The sequence below is a fragment of the Patagioenas fasciata genome, chromosome 7 (genome assembly GCF_037038585.1).
Source record: "Patagioenas fasciata isolate bPatFas1 chromosome 7, bPatFas1.hap1, whole genome shotgun sequence".
Classification (NCBI taxonomy): Eukaryota; Metazoa; Chordata; class Aves; order Columbiformes; family Columbidae; genus Patagioenas; species Patagioenas fasciata.
The window spans coordinates 1686462-1703612 of record NC_092526.1 but is presented as its reverse complement, the minus strand read 5'-3'; the positions used below and the strand labels follow the sequence as shown (position 1 = coordinate 1703612).

The 17151-nt window shown below is 43.8% G+C and overlaps 1 protein-coding gene across 3 annotated transcripts in view; it reads left to right on the top strand.

Moving 5' to 3' along the window:
• The window catches only part of GALNT13 (polypeptide N-acetylgalactosaminyltransferase 13), a 113248-nt gene that overhangs the window by 66087 nt on the left and 30010 nt on the right, over window positions 1-17151 (top strand). For all 3 annotated transcript variants that reach the window (XM_065841362.2, XM_071810651.1, XM_071810652.1), the window contains exons 8-9: window positions 5639-5756; window positions 12867-13047. In XM_065841362.2, the coding sequence (XP_065697434.1) occupies window positions 5639-5756; window positions 12867-13047 (299 nt within the window). The remainder of the gene's footprint in view (window positions 1-5638; window positions 5757-12866; window positions 13048-17151) is intronic.

The following is a 17151-nucleotide window of genomic DNA, read 5'->3' as shown; positions in this document are numbered from 1 at the left end:
AGAAGCAAAAGCCACCTTGGGGAGCTTTCACTTCACGAGGTGTCTTTGCTAGGATCGAAACTATAAGATGGGAACAGGAAGGGGCCACTTAGAAGAAATCCCTGAAGAAAAGGTTGTTCCTGGAGACAGAGCTGGTCAAGGCGAATGTTTCGTTCTGCGAGGTTCATTAGGATCAGTTGGAACGTGGTTTTTTCAGGTGGATTTGCAGAAATAAAATCTGAGCTGTGGCTTTGAGTGCTGATGTGACCTGAGCTGTGGAGCTCGGAGGAGCTGCCAGGTGTAGCTTTAGGGGTACGATCCTTGCCCTGAGGGTACAGAAGCCCCAGGGACTCACATCACTGGGTATATATGTATTTTTATTTCATTTGAATAGCAAAGGCTATTCATTGCTGTCCTGAGGCACTTCAGGATTTATCCTGTTCCCATATAGTCAGTGCTGTAACTTCCACTGTCACTGGAGTTACCTCTGGCTTTGTGAACTTGCTGAATGATTAGACCTTGCCAAAACCTGTTATTTAAAGTGCAAAGCCCATTTCTGTTTCCAGAGGGCTCTCTGGGTGCGAAACCAGGATGGTTGCCCTGTGCAGAGGTGAAGCTTAAAGCTGAGGCTTCCTGCAGCTGATCCGCTGATGTGGGGAGGTCTGGAATTGGGAAGATGTGGGCAGTGCAGTTCCTGCTCAGCTGGGCCCGGTCCAGTGGTGGATGTTCATGGGTACGGTCAGCAAAACCAATGGTCCTGCCAAACCTTTTGTTCCTCTTTTGCCTCTGGAAAATCCTTGCACATTATCTGTACTTGGCAAAACATGCTTGGTCTTCAAGTGAACTCATTTCTCCTTCTGTGGTTTTGCCTGCGGCAACAGGAAACTTGGCTAAAATCAGTTGACAAACATCTTGTCTTCTTACATCTGCAGTATTAAAGTCATGAAGTGTTTCTGTGCTGGGCATTTACAGGCTCTGCATGGCTTATTTCTGGTGATGGCTTTAAACTGGAAGAGGGGAGATGTAGATGAGATACGAGGAAGAAATTCTTCATGAGGGTGGTGAGAGCCTGGCCCAGGTTCCCAGAGAGGTGGTGGCTGAACCATCCCTGGAGACATCCCAGGCCAGGCTGGACGGGGCTCTGAGCAACCTGAGCTGGTGAAGATGTCCCTGTCATGGCGGGGGGGGCACTGGGGGAGCCGGGAAGGTCCCTTCAGCACAATCTGTTCTGTGATTCTATAATTGCCCTTTATTCTTTCAAGCTGAAGGCAGTCCAGGCTAGTGTTATAAATACTAAAAAATTGTATTTTTTTTCCAGAAAAATATTTTCTCAAATATAAATTAGTTATTGAGAGAAAAAATCCAAGATCAAATATTAGGAGCATATTATATTTATCTTCTTACCAGGGCAGATTAAACTTAGAGCTGACTACATTTAATACTGCCTGGATGATGTACATCAGTGCTTGAAACTGGTGTATGATCCTTATTCCAAGCTATATAAATAGCGATCTTGTTTGTTAGTGATGTTGACCCTGTGACATGACGTGGCTTTGGGGAGCTGTCCCCCCACATCGATGGGATGCAGCAAGCGCCATGCTCCTGAGATACTTTGATGTTCTGCAGCTCCTCCTATGGGGAGTTAAAAGTTGCAGATATATGGGAATGGGAATCCTGCTTACTGCCAGTAATTACAGGAATGAGAAGCAGACGTTATGTCCAAAATAAAGTTCAAAGTGGGTTTGAATGATGATTAGAGTTAATCATAACGTATTACTATATTTGTTAGTATGACTCAATGTATGCAAAATATAGCTAATAGGCACAAAGCTGAGAAAGGAACTGTAGGGACACTTTCTAATGTTACTTTTTCAGCTGGTTTTGCAGTAGGAGCTGTGCAGATCTGTTTGTGTAACACTGCATTTACAGAACAGAGAATAGCTGCCTGCCGCGCTTCAGTTGTTTGAAAATCTGTGGTGTATATTGGTGCATAGCTACATTTTACAGCATGAAACTCAGCACTTCTAATTTCAGTTAGTGAATATTAGGGAAACACTGTTTTTCATAAACAGCTGCTGTTTCAGAAGGATCCAGATCTGTGTGTACAATTCATTCCAAAATCACTTAAGGCTGGATCTTTGCAAGAATGGGATATTTTGCAAAGGCTCTTCCTGCAGGGAAAGAGAGGAGGAGGAGGAAGGAGAGGAGGCAGAGGATGAAGGTTCCTATTGCAGACAGGAGTGGCGATGGTTTTCTTTGCCTGAAACCAGTGTCACTCCTCACGTCCGTAGCTGGTGAGGATGGGAGGTTGGGATCTGGGGTTTGTTCACACAGCGCTGGGCATGGGCTCATCACAATTTCTGTTCTCTGCTCCCCAGGAACAAGCACCAGGAGCAGAGGAAATGGCCTCAAGTTGCCCAGGGGAGGTTGAGGTTGGATTTGGGAACAATTTCTTCCCCAAAGGGCTGTGGGGCATTGGAACAGGCTGCCCAGGGCAGTGCTGGAGTCACCATCCCTGGAGGGCTGGACAGACGGACATGAGGTTCTCAGGACATGGGCAGTGCCAGGGGTGGGTTATGGTTGGACTCAATGATCTTGAGGGTCTTTTCCAACCAAAATGCTTCTGTGACTCCAAAACATTTGTGGGTTGCTGAGAGTCCTGTGGGAACTGGGCCGGTTATCGAGCGGGTGAATAACCCCAGTACTGACACAGCTTTTGGGATCAGTGTCAGTAGTTTTGCACAGACTTACAGAGTTTCTAGATAATCAATAATAGATATTTAATTTAAATGCACTATTTTTGCCTCGGTAATCATCTGGCACAGAAACAGTTCCATTCCGAAGGATTTCAGAGTCAGCTTTATGTTGTGCTGCCCACACTAGGTGGTGTTTATCTGCCATGATACTGGTGTCAGGGCACAGCACCCGGTGTCAGGACACAGCACCTGGTGTCAGGACACAGCACCCGGTGTCAGGACACAGCACCTGGTGTCAGGACACAGCACCCGGGCATCCCCATCTGCTCCACAGCTCCGGATGGCTGAGGGGACCCACAGGATCATTTGTGGCAGAAACCCAGCAAAGCAGCCTGGGGACCGGGGGAGGTTTATCCCCGTCCAAATGATGGACGGTTAATTAACTGAGCTTGCAGTGCCGGGAGCACAGGGGGAAAAATAGGAATGAAGTGTTGGTAAACTCAGGGTCTGGCATTATTGCATTGCTAGACTGCTTATTTTTCTGGGAATAACGTTAATCAGCTCCTGCAGAAGAGGAACTAATTGCACAGCAGGCAAATTACCTGGGTTTGTTGAGCTTAAGTGAGGGCTCAGCCTCTGCAGCCCAGCACCATCCTGCGGGTCTGAGCGTCTGCACCGCGTGTGTGCAGGGGTGTAACACCCACACCAACCATAACCTGACATGGTAATGATGTGTGCACATAGCGGTGTGTGCTAGCTGATTAATGTATGTAGGACGCGTGAAAGCTGCTCAAGGAAGATCTGGGAAGTGCCCGAGTGACTCTGTCCTGCCATGGGTGGGAGTGCTTGTGAAGCCCAGTTCTGGTGTTTGCCTGCATTGCACGTAAACCGTTCTGCTCCCGTTGTCTTACTTTTGGGAAAAACTCCATGAGCTTGCTTTAGGTCAGTGTTTGCACATGACCGTCTCCAAACGCAGGAGCTCCCACAGAAACTGAGCTGTAACCGGGCAGAAGCACCAGTGCCACGAATGTTGCACTGTAGAGATTCAGGTGCCTGATATGACCATCGAGCATCAGATATTCCATGCAGGCTTCAGAAGCGGTTCACCAAATAACCGAATAAACGAGTTAATTTTGGTGAGCGAATCCTTTGCAGACAGGCCGAGGCTACTAACATGTTCGTGTGTGGTCGTATTCAGTGCATTGAGCCTTTACAAAACCCAACCTTGCCCACTTTGCTGTTGTTTTTGAATCTGAAGACACAAGCATGACCAATACTTGACTGGCAGATCTTGATTCGCTGCCACATTAACGTCCCCAGAGGTCCTCACTGGCCAAGCTTGTAGTTACGAGGATGCTGAGACCTCAGCCCATCTGCCACCCATCTGCATGATGGAGCTCTGCAGGGACACATTTGAGCTTAAAACCCATCCTTGGGGCAACCCCTCTAGCTGTGCACTTGAACATGTGTCTGTGTGCACCATACATCGTGTGGGAGCCATGGGTTGGTGTGTCTCATCATGTGTGAGAGCTCTGGGTTGGTGGTTACATGGTATAATAGCTTTGGGTTGGTGGTACATCGTGTGTAAGAACTGTGAGTTGGTGTGCACATGGTGTGTAAGAGCCATGGGTTGGTGGGTACTTGTTGTGAGAGCTGTGAGTTGCTGGGCACTTGTTGTGAGAGCCATGGGTTGGTGGGTACATGTTGTGAGAGCTGTGAGTTGGTGGGTAGGTGGTGTGCAAGAGCCGTGGGTTGGTGGGTAGATGGTGTGTAAGAGCTGTGGGTTGGTGGGTACATGGTATAAGAGCTTTGGGTTGGTGGTACATCGTGTATAAGAACTGTGAGTTGGTGTGCACATGTGGCTTGGTGGGTAGGTGGTGTGTATGAGCTATGGGTTGGTGGGTACATGGTGTAAGAGCTTTGGGTTGGTGGTACATCATGTGTAAGAACTGTGAGTTGGTGGGCACATGGTGTGTAAGAGCTGTGGGTTGGTGGGTACATGGTATAAGAGCTCTGGGTTGGTGGGCACATCATGTGTAAGAACTCTGGGTTGGTGGGCACATCGTGTTGTAAGAGCTGTGGGTTGGTGGGTACATGGTATAAGAGCTCTGGGTTGGTGGGCACATCGTGTGTAAGAGCTGTGAGTTGGTGGGTACATTATGTGTAAGAGCTGTGGGTTGGTGGGTACATGGTGTAAGAGCTTTGGGTTGGTGGTACCTCGTGTGTAAGAACTGTGAGTTGGTGTGCACATGGTGTGTAAGAACTGTGAGTTGGTGTGCACATGGTGTGTAAGAACTGTGAGTTGGTGTGCACATGGTGTGTAAGAACTGTGAGTTGGTGTGCACATGGTGTGTGAGAGCCGTGAGCTGGTGGGCACACGTTGGTGCAGTAACTCTGAGCCCCGTTCCTGCCAACTGGGGTGAGCACTTTTCATTTCACGTCAACTCGAAATGCAGAAAAACCGTAAAGCAGATATTTATAGGGAAACAGGACATCTTTACACAAAGAGAACTTGCACTCTGACCGGATTTGCCCGTTGTAAGGATTTATAATCCTGTTAGGAGAGATTACGCCTGGTAATTTTATGCACATTTAGTCTCCCTGCGAGGCAAAGCTGAGGCATTAAACTGTCTTCGCTAAGCATTTCAGATTGGATTTGCACTGCTGTTCTGGATGCAGGAGGCCAAAATTCCATCCACTTTCCCATGACAATGCTCCTGAAGGGCCTCTGGAGATGGGATTTTGGGGGTGGCGGCTGTGGGGGGCGCAGCCAAAACCTCCTCCTTGCTCCTCGCTGATATTTAAGTTGCTGTACGTAGAATTTATTTATAGTCAAAATGTCTGAGGTAGTGAAATGTACTGTAGTGTCACTGAATAAATTCCACAGTGTCTTTCAAAAGGTATTTTTTCTTTTTTCCTCTTTTTTTTTTGTTTTGTTTTCTTTTCTTTTTGTTTTCAACTAGGACCCCTACTATGGCTGGTGGCCTATTTTCTATTGACAGAAACTACTTTGAAGAGATAGGAACTTACGATGCAGGAATGGATATCTGGGGTGGCGAGAATCTTGAAATGTCTTTTAGGGTAATTGCCGTTTTCCTTCATTTTCTGTCAAAACCCACAGTTGTGCTGTAACGCTGCGGGCAGGGCGCTGCTGCTTGAGCTGTCACGCAACTCATGGCTTAATGTCAATCCTCCAGATATTGGGCAATGCCTCATTATAGTATTTTGGTCCTTTTTACTGCATGAAATGTTTTATTACTGTTTGGCGATTTTTACACTTTCAAAATAATGTCTATTTTAGTAATACCTTTATAAAAGAAACGAGGCTTTCCGTGAGCTAGTGCAAATGCTGACTGACCTAAACGAGATGTACGTTTGTATAGTATAAAAAAAAAATAAAAATAATTAAAAAAAATTCAAATATCTATTTTAACAGCAATTTTTGAAAGTGTATGTCATTATGGACTTGCAAGTTCTGGCAGAAAAGGGCTATGCTGGGGACAGGGGTGTTTGTTGCCCATGACAAGGATCAAATCTCTTGGGGTGAAAAGCATTTGGCCGTTGTCCTTCAGACATAAAGGAAAATGGGAAAGTTGAGCCTTTGATGAGTAATTGTTAGAAAGGATGTTGGAAATTACTTTGAACATCTTTGATGTGTCACAATTTGTGCATTTTAAGTAAATATGCAATATAAACGCTGGTGTGCCTATGTAGTACCCATAGCACATCGTGGGGATATCCTCCTTTTTTCATTTATTTATATTTTCTCTCCAGCCTGGGTTTGTGGACCGTTTGCCATTGACAGAAGCTCTTTTGAAGATATTTGTGAAGCGGGTATTTCTAGAGAGGATCAACAGAGAATTTGAAAGCGCTTTCAGGCCATTTTCTATAAGCCGTAATCATTCAGAAGGGTAGAGTTACTTCTTCTGAGCATTAATGTTTTAGATCAGTGGATTTCCACCCCTAAGAATATTCCTCGGATGTATGTAGGCCCCTACATAGGAGTTTACTTTTAACTTAAGCCCTTTAGTAAGCTTGTTTTTCACATCTTTAGAAGTGATCCTGGCAGCCCTGCGCTGCTTTAAGGTGTTAAAGATGTGCCTCTCGTAGACTAAGTCTGTGTATCACTGCCTATTTGTCACCAAGTGTCAGCCTGTGTGATTCCTGTGAGGTGATGCTCGCCTGGTTTAGTGCAATGAGCAGAATTGCTGATGCACATTAAACCCTGGCAGAGGGAAGAATCTCAAAGCTGGTGTTTGTTGTCGCTTTCAGGACCGATTTTGTGTCATTATTGCGAAAGGTCCTATTCTCATTAGCGAGGGCTCTAAACCATTTAACTCTGGTTTTGGAGGAACACTGGGTTTACACCATAAAAATTATACTCCCTGAAAACCCAACTTTAATAAAAAGGGGCAAACAAGGTGATATTTGTTAAGAATAGCTGGAAGAATTCTCCACGGGCTCCTTTTGGCAGGGGCTATTTTTGTTAACAAAGATACAAGCACTGATCATTTTTCTGTCAGGCCTTGTAAGCGCAACAGAATAAAACAATTTCCAATTCCACGGCCTTTTCGCGCTCCCTGGTGTAATAGATTCATTTTGGCAGAAAGCGTTTGATCTTCTGCTGAGAGCAGCATGTGAGCGAATCTGCAGCTTCCAGCTGCCCCAAACTCCATATTCTTCATGCACGCCCTTGCTTGAATAATGCCAATATATGTGCAAAACCTGAAGTGTAGCAACTTAATGGTGGTTTTCTGTCTTCATCTCATGCTGTTGTGCTCTGTCGGGATTCCTGGTGTGGGTCATTCAGCTCCTGGGTGGGATGATTTGGGGTTTGCGTAATATTAATAATAATTGGAGGGTTTGTTTTTGTCATTATTTTAGTTTCCTCCCCTAAATAATCATTGCTTGAGTCTCACTTCAAATTGGACTTGAATTGTATTCAATGCCTGTGTGAGTAAGCCAGCGATGGGCTTAACTTACATCAGTTTAGAGAGGATACTGCCATGTGATCTAAATTTTGTCTTTAAATTAAAAATCTCAGTCCAAAATACGTGGGAAAAGGAAGGCCAAGGATTGCCATGCTCTCCACAGAAAGCCCCAGGGATAAAAGTGGGGAAGCAGTTCTGCCCTTATTCTTAATTTCTTTGTTAAAACTGAGGCGGAGCGAGCAGAAGCGCGTGAGTTTTGGGGCACTATTAGAGGACATTATATCCTCAGAAGGTTTTCCCGGTTGAATTTCAAGAGCTATTACCAGCCTGGAACACGCACATCAGCCTAATAAGAGGGCAAGAACAGAAATACAATGATGTGCTTCCAGTGCCAGGAGATGACCGTGGAAATGCCAGCAACCATGCCATTTCTTGCTATTTAGAGCTTTCGTCTGTGAAGAAAATCACCAGAATAGTTGAGTACATCAGGTATGGCTGGAGCAACAAAACACCAAGGCCTGTGAGTTTAAAAAATGTGTCTGCTGTAAAACATGTGCAGAAAATTGGTAACAAAGAGCATGGAGGGGCTGGGGAGGTTCATCCAGCAGCCGCCTGCAAACCTGCAATTATCCAACTGAATCCTTCAACAGCTCTAATTTGCTGTTGAATTCTGTCAGCGTTTTTTTCCCAATCAGAGAATACCCTGAAAACTCGATAGTCAGAAACGAGCTCACACAGCTTTGGAAAGGGGATTAAAAATAATCAGTCCATCAGAAAAAACAAGAACAAATAAAATAATGGTTATTTGCTAGAATAATCCAAATAGGCCAAAGCAAGGCTGGAGAAAGGAAATGCCTGCTCTGCTCCAACAGGAATGAGCTGCTGGGTATTCTCAGTTTTCTGGCAGGTGGAGAAGTGCAGAAGAGGGTGTGCAAACGTTTCCTGAGTGGTGTGGTGTATTCATATGTTGTTCTCCACCTCTGAAATTTCTGGTTTTACTCTCATAGGAAGTCTTGTAGTAAATGAATAAGGAGCAAGGCTGTTTAATTCACTTGGAACAGTGTAGTATTCAATCTATGGAAATCCTGATATTATAGCACATGTAAATTGCATACCAGATTATTCTCAGAAGCTCACCCTGACATTGCCATTGATTTTGTGTGTTGGCGAGCGGAATTCGGGGTATATAAATCCCCAGCCACCTGGCAGGCAGATTGGAAATCTCTCTCTCCGCTTTTCAATATTCCTTAGCTGTTTCACTATATTAACTAATTCTGGGAGCAGAGTTTGCTCAGAGATTGTACTCAAAATACATTTGTATGCTTACATTCGAAGCACACGTCTTTCGCTTCCTTGGGACCGCATTAATTTTTCTGTATGTCAGGATTCTTGGGTTTCTATATGGAATCCAAGATACACTGGTTGATTTCATTACAGAGATCTTTGGTATTACAGTTTTCAGGATTTTCTTTCTTTTTCCTAATTATGACTCATGCATCACCGCATAGCAGCCAGCAAGCTTAGCTCATTTAATGTAATTGTATGTGCGTGTTACCTTACTTTGTGACTGCACTAGTCTTTGGGGATTTTTGACTGTAGCTTTGATCTGTGCTTATACGCGAGATGTTTAATCTGACACCATCATCCGTAAACACTCGTGCACCAAAAGGACCCCTTTATGTAAAGAAATATTTTCAAAAATGGCGTAAATAGAATTATTAACATTCAAATTCTGTCTCTGTAACCTGAAGAAGTTTTTCCTGATACCCAATCTAAGCCTCCAGCCACCCAAACACACGCAAACATCGGCAGAGCCACACGAAGTATTTGTACTGCTTGTTCTAAGGTGAGGAGTAAAGCCCCATAGTTGTTTTATTTTTATTTGCCTGCAAATTATTATTAGCCTTAAATATTTCTGAGATCTGTGGGAATTGGCATTGACTCAGTGTTCAAAAATTACAGAAAAGGAGAAAATCCTGGAGCGGGCTGCAGGGAGGTCAGACCGAGTTTGATGCAGTGGTTTTGTGCAGTGATGGGAATGGTTTTAAAATGTCTGAGAAATCCAAGGTAGTTCTAAATAATTCATGCCTATATTGAAACAGGGATAATTTATGTGGGCAAATACAAGCCTTAGTTTCAGTTCTATGGCATGCAATGTTTTACCACAAACTCCGAAGGGAATTAGTGTTTGTAAGCAAAAAGAGAAGTAGGAGATGAGTTAATCTCGTGTGGCTTTATTAAAAGCTAAATCACAACGTGCTGGGTTTGACCGCTCGTTTTCCAGGCCGAGGAAATGGGGCAGATCTGCTGCATCTGTTCTGCAGCAAAATATTTCAATAAGGGGCATTTTGGAAATAATCTCCCGAGTCAGGAGAAGATGGAGATGGATGGGAACTGGTGGTGCTGAAGGAGGAGATGTCAGGCTGGGGACAGGGCACGCTCACAGTGTCTGAACTGGAAAGTTGTAGCTGGATTTGGGTTTATTTTTCACTGAATAACTTTTCACAGACAGTGGGGAATAAACTCCTGGAATGTGCTGGGTTGGAAGGTGCAGAGAGGGGTTTGAAGTCTGATGGAAGTACCGTGGTTAGAAGAATAGTGGATTTGGGGCAGTTTGCTCAGGGGGAAGGAGAAGGGTTAAACTCCAGAGGAGAGGGGAAGGGAGGCACCTTCAACCTTCCAAACTATGGTGTGACAGTAGCTGGTTTATGAACAATTCAGCGTGAAAATTAGAGTTCAAACTTTTCTTTTTAATGAGACACCTCTATCTTGTACAGGAATATTTGCAGCCTGGCTGTCTTCAGTCCTGCGGTGCTTTTGGTCACCGCCTGTATTGGCCATTATGGTGGAAAGGAGGTCGGTAAATGGGAATATTGCTGCCCCCAGGGCTGGGGTTCACACTTTGGGGACTTTGGGATGATGAGGAGGGCTGTAATAAAGCAATAATTTGTGCAATCATTGCCACGTTGAGAAAATCTGGGTGTGTTGGAGGAAAGATAGTAAGATACTGATTCCCAAGCTGTTGGATCAAGTAGATTCTACTCTTGGAAATTTTACTGGATTAAAAAATGTTACTAATATTAAAATTGAAAAGATTGCAATAAAATGTGATGGCAGTTTTTCTCAAAAATTCTTGGGGAATTACACGGAGCAGCCACCAGTGTTGGTAAAAAGCTGCTGGTGGGTATTAAATACCTGAACTGGGTATTCTGGTGTTCAGCATAGTTGTGATGAGGAGTGATCACACGTGTTACTATAGTGTGTCTGGTCTATGCTGGGAACACAGCTCTGGAATCCCGCAATCCTGGACCATGATACGAGTCGTGTTTCCAGGGAATACTGAGGAATGCTGGCTTGCCTTTTTAATAATATTGAAAAGAGAAAAACCCTTTTCTTGTGAACAGAGTTGCAGATTCGTCTGCATTCCTGTGACAACTGGAGGAGATAGCAGATCGTACAAGAAGAGCCAAAAATGGGCTTAAAAACTGTACAGGGATACAAATTTTAGAAGTGTTGGTGTGGGTGAATTTCCTGCTGGGATGGTTGTCGGAACATGAGCAACCTGGGGGAAATGCTGAGCTTTTGGTCAAAAAGCTCCTATAATTGTGTGTGCTCGTTAGTGCCCTGGCCGTAACGAACCTGTGGCATCTATGGTGGTTTGGTGCACGTTCCCTTTTTGGCGCAGTCGCCCGTTCCTCAGCACCAGCAGCCCCAGGTCTCGCCTGGTTGTCACTGAGCCGCAAAACACAAGGTGTTAAACACAAGGGTATCTCGATGTTGTCGTTGCTTATCCCAGCAGAGTACATCACTTAGCATGCTAATGAAATTATATAAAAGGGTTTGCCCTGATGAAGTAAGATCTGCATTAAGTTACTATGGTAACTTCTGCCTGTGTGGAGGAGCTCTAATTACAAGGCTGTACCAGCGATCCTGCTTAAAACACCCAGTGGTTCTTAAACTCTGTGTTTTATTACCAAGAGGTATTGTAAATGTCAGTCCTGCTGGCTGCTTAGGAGGAGACTAAAGCAAAGGGTGGGCTGAGCCTAAATCAGGAGCTGGGCAGTTGGTGAGTCCTTTGGTGATGCCAAAAATGTCAGTGAAACTGAATGAGGAGTGAATCCCGAGGAATAAATGTTGTCTGGCAGAACAGCAAAGCTGCGAACGCTGTGGGCATCCCATGGAAATCCTCGCTGTGTTGCCCGTGTTGTGTCTCCAGTTCTGCAAATGTGGACCTTCAGCCCTTGGTTTGTTCCATAGATCTGTTCAGAGCCCAGAGAGGTGGAACATTGCAGAGCAGTTAATATGCAAACTGATTCATATCAGACCAAAACACTAGTGATTTGACAGGAAAATAGGTTATTTCATTTAACAACAGGGTATTATAGCCCAGGATTATTTTATATATATATTTGTGCAGACATCTTGAAGTCACCGAGATTACTCAGAGTACAGATTTTGCCTCCAGTAGCAGAAAGGGACAGTTTGCACCTAGAACTTCATCAAATTCTCTTCTTTGTCTGTACCTATTGTTGTTTTTTTTGAGTTGATCATGATATTCACCAGCATAGGAACCAGAGAGCATACGTTTTGTGTCTGTGCTTCACCTCTGTGGTTTTGTCGTGTTCGTGGTTGTGTGGTGCCCAGAATACCTGTGCTTGCTGCTTTCTGTCGCTGTCTGTGATGCTCACCCAGATCTGCTGGGCATTTGCTGGGGGTGGGCATCAACATTGCTCTGCTTTCAAAAATAGAGACACATATATATTTATATATATGTATGAAAGTGAAAGTTCTGTTTCTTTAAATATTTTAAATAGTAATTATTATTATTACTATTATTAATGATAATATTTAATAATAATAACAATAACAATAGCAATAATAATAATAGATATTATTGTTATTGTTATTATTATTATTTTAAATCCTGGAAAATTCAAATACACAGATGACATCCCTCCCCTAAGCTTAACCCACTACAGCCTGGCGCCTTCCTAAGGCCATGGCTGGTGTATATTTATGTTGTGAGGCCACAGAACCACGTGAACCATTTGCCCACGTTGCAGTTAAAGCGTTTCCACTGCTACCAAGAGTTGTGCCCCTGCTCTTTTCTTGTAAGCTTTTCCTTGAAATTCCCTGTTTGAATTGTGACCTGGGGGGAAGTAAATCAGGAGCGATCTCCCGGTCCCTCAGAGCATTGCTGTGACCTGGGTGTTGTTTCCTGGTTGTTTGGCTCACCGTTCTGTGCGTGTTTGGGTTCCAGATCTGGCAGTGTGGTGGCTCCCTGGAGATCGTCACCTGCTCTCACGTGGGACACGTGTTCCGCAAGGCCACGCCGTACACCTTCCCCGGGGGCACCGGCCACGTCATCAACAAGAACAACAGGAGGCTGGCCGAGGTCTGGATGGACGAGTTCAAGGACTTCTTCTATATCATATCCCCAGGTGAGAGGTTATTTCCTGGTCGTATGGTGTTCTCTAAAGCTGTTTGGAAAAAGGGAAAGTGTAAATGTAAGGCACATGCGGGTAAGTGCAGATGTGCATGCATGGATATGTACTCAACGGTGAGAAATAACAGCAGAAGTGCTTTCACAGAATCCCAGGATGTTGAGGGTTGGAAGGGCCCTGGAAAGCTCATCCAGTGCAATCCCCCTGCTGGAGCAGGAACACCCAGCTGAGGTTCCACAGGAAGGGGTCCAGGCGGGTTTGAATGGCTGCAGAGAAGGAGACTCCACAACCTCCCTGGGCAGCCTGGGCCAGGCTCTGACACCCTCACCAGGAACAAGTTTCTTCTCATATTTAAGTGGAACCTCTCATGTTCCAGTTTGTACCCGTTGCCCCTTGCAGAGCAGGGGCTTGAGAACCTGTTGGTATCTCCAGATCCTGTTTGTCCTCTGCTGTCTGTGCTTCTTCCAAGTCACCCTGAGGATGAGTTGCCGCCGTCAGCTGGAGGAACAGGTCCACAGTGAAAGCTGCTGGCGTTTGTCACGACTGAACGGACACCACGTGCCACCTCTGATGGACGTGCACGATGGGTTCCACTTGTGCTGGATTTAACAAAACGCAGAGGATAAACATACCATGAGTGAGAAACAACCGCAGTGAGAGGATCCTCTTAAATATGGAAATTGAACTTCGTGAGATAGGCAGGGTCATGCCATTTATAATTGGTAATTATATCTACCCAATTAAAGCTGAAAGAATAGGGCGTGTGACAGAAAATTCAGCTGACTGTTTCTAACATAATTGGTTTCTGTTCTTCTGCAAGAGGAAGGGAATAAATTGGGAAAAATTAATGTAATGCTGACGAATGTCTGATATGTTGTAAAAGTGAATTCAAAACCCATGTAAGACGCAGTCAAGTTCAAACCATAAATATATCACATGGGCTTAGCTATTCCTTAATTCACTTCTCCCTTATTAAGTTCTTATTTTGTGCAGTCTCATAATAGCAAGTTCCCATTGCATTTTTGTTGAACTAAATGCATTTCTAATAATTTACCCTGAAAGCGTACATTTTCATCCGAGTGTGAGGCATGCAAATACTAGCAACGTATATTCACCACAAAATGTATGTGGTGAATACTTTGCGCTCTCCGTGCTTTTATATTCTGCTTTGACAGCAGGTTTTTCTCAGCTGATGAGGAGTTAGTTGCTTTGAAGCATTGAGGTGAGCTGAAGTTCTAAAAGTACCATACTAAGGGCTATTTAAAATACAATACATTTTAAATGAGATATTAGCAAAGTGCATTTAAAGGTGATGAGAACAGTGATATATAATACATGGTAGAATAATTTCAGTTTTAAGAAGGGTGCCAGATGAAACTGCTGCTGGATACTTTTCTAAAATGTGTGAATATTTCAGTTAAGAAACACTTCCAAATTGGCCATGTTGTGATTTTCTAATTCCTAAATGCAACATTTCCAAATCCTGGATGGGAACTATCTCTGTCTCGCTCTTTCTCTCTTCCATTGCTTTTCTTTTTGTTTTGGGGGCTTCTAAACAAGGATCCATTTGTTTGCGGCAGGAGTAGAAACTATATAAACCTTGATTTTTCTGTTTGTTTGGATTTTGTTAATTGTTTGGTTGGGTTTTGTTTGGTTTTTAATCCTTTATTTCCAAATAATTCCTACTACGCTATTCTGAGTTGCTGGAGTGAGGAATTTAGTACTGAGCAAAAGGTTAAGTTTGAGTGTAGAACTTACTTGGTGTGGCCTTCTTCTGTCAAAGCAGTGGATGGATGGGTGGATGGATGAGTAGATGGATGGATGGGTAGATGGATGGATGGATGGGTAGATGGATGGATGGATGAGTAGGTGGATGGATGCTCTCCAGGTTTGAAGGAGTGGTGAATACTGACCTGCCATCTTCTGGACTGGCCAGTATCTGCAGTTCAGCTTGGTAGAAAGTGCCCGAAATGGATGTTTGGAATCATGCAGATGCTCTTGATACCCAAAGCCACAGTGACCCTGTCTAGAAGGACACCTGCCACGTAAGAGGCCAAATGAATGTGCGTTCCGAAGTTTCCTCATTAGCACTTGGGTCTGGGACAGAAATTACAGATTACTCCCTGTTATGTTAGCTTCTGAAATCACTTTGAATAGTCAGTTCTGCGCCTCCCTTTACAATTTCCCAGGTTCCAGCGAGCAGTGGGGGAGGATTTTGTCAGCAGTATTTGTTAACTTGGATGTCCAATATTAGGCTTTCTAGCCTGCGTTTCATCAGCCGGGTTCCGAGATGAGAGACATCCCTTCTCCCATTGAGCAGACCAATTCCTGCCATAGACCATTTTAATTTAGGCTCCAGAGCACAGATATAAATGCGAGACTGTCTTTAACAACCGTTTTTCAAGTCTGACATCCAGTAGGACGCACTTTCTTTTACACCAGTGTGATACCAAGGTGGCTCTGAAAACGCCGTCTCCATCCGAAAAGAGGGAAGATAAGAAGACAGAAAGTCCTTCTGCAAACAAAGTGCAATTCGCTTCTGAAATGGGCACAAATCAGCGGAAACGTAGTGCTTCGGAATGCACTCTCTGCATTACGCGTGTGTATTTGCGCAAAATTTTGATACGTGATTCAAATAGAGAACCTATGGACAAAATTTAATTGAAATAGAAAGGTGGCATGAGGTCAGTAATCAACTGTCGGCATCATCAACAGTGATGCTGGCAAGACAAGATTTATATGAATCAAAACTTTAAATGTGTTGCTGTTTCAGGCACTGCAAAGAGTTTCATTGTACGTCTCCTTTATATTTTCTCATCTTTTTTTGAGTAGTTTATCAATATGCTACATTGAGAGTTAAAATGTGATGATGATGATGACCCTCAGGATTAAAAATCAAATGGAGGAGAAAGGTACTTAGAAGTTTCAGAAAATAAAGTTGGCAATAGCATTTTAACGAAAAAAGTCTTGATAAAAATGCATAGGAAGTAGTAGATTATTTAATAGGTCATTTCTAAATGTCAGAAATAATTTCACAGTATTATTAAGCTGGGTTTTTATCCTTTTGTCTGGCACGCTTTTCTCTTGGTTTATTAATCTGAAAAATACAGATCTCTCGATAATTCTGTTAGAGAACAAAGAAAGTTGCATTTTAGTAATTAGGTCTCTGAAGCTCTTATCTATCAGCGAACACTCATCTCCCAGTTCTCCTCCGGGACCTGATTCATTTGCTTTCTTAGACGATGTCCTAAGAGAAGGAGGAACCAATGGTTCTTCACGGTGGCGTCCTGTTAAGTATATTTCTTGGCATAATTAGGGTGCACGCCTAGTAATTATATTTCAAGGCAAAAGTCTTGATCAAACAAGTTATAAATTGCTTTCTTGCTGCTGTCTGCTAGTGAAAATCCAGCGCCACTGACAAAGAGCCCATCTGACATTCTTTGTGGTCTTAGACTTATTTGAAATTACTGCCTTCCCTTATCTTTGTACAAGCTGTGTGTGCATAAGAGAAAAAGCCGGTAATTTTGGTTACCCTTGAATTGGGCCGTTCTGTATCTGGTTCTTGCCCGTTTGTTTGTGCTCTGCTGAATTAGGAACCAGAATTTCGAATGTATCTAACCTATATTAAAAAAAGGAAACCCATACGGATTAAACACTCTGCAGAACATTTTGAGTTGAAAAATAGGCTTAATTTGCCGCGTAGTGAGGAGAGGAGGAACAATTCTTGTAGAATAATTACTCTATTTGTGGAGTATTTCACTGGTGTGTGGGGCAATGATGCAGTTTTGGTTTTGCTGTGTGTTTTGAAGTTCAGAGCGGCTGAGGCTGGGACGGGTTTGAAAACCAGAGCAAGATCACAAGGTGTAATTCTCTGGGAATATTTCCCATTTGTTTCAGTAGAAATATTGCATTTGACAGGGAGTTTAGAGTTTTTCTTGGCAGGAGCCTGAGAGTCTGCAGCGTGATCAGAGCCATCAGAGCCAAAGAATTCAGGAGCGTTTGGAAAAGTCTCAGAAATACTGGGTACGCTTCAAATTGAATTAATTCCCTTTCTTAGGAAAAAACAATACGAAACCTTGATTCTGAATAGCGGAGGAGCTG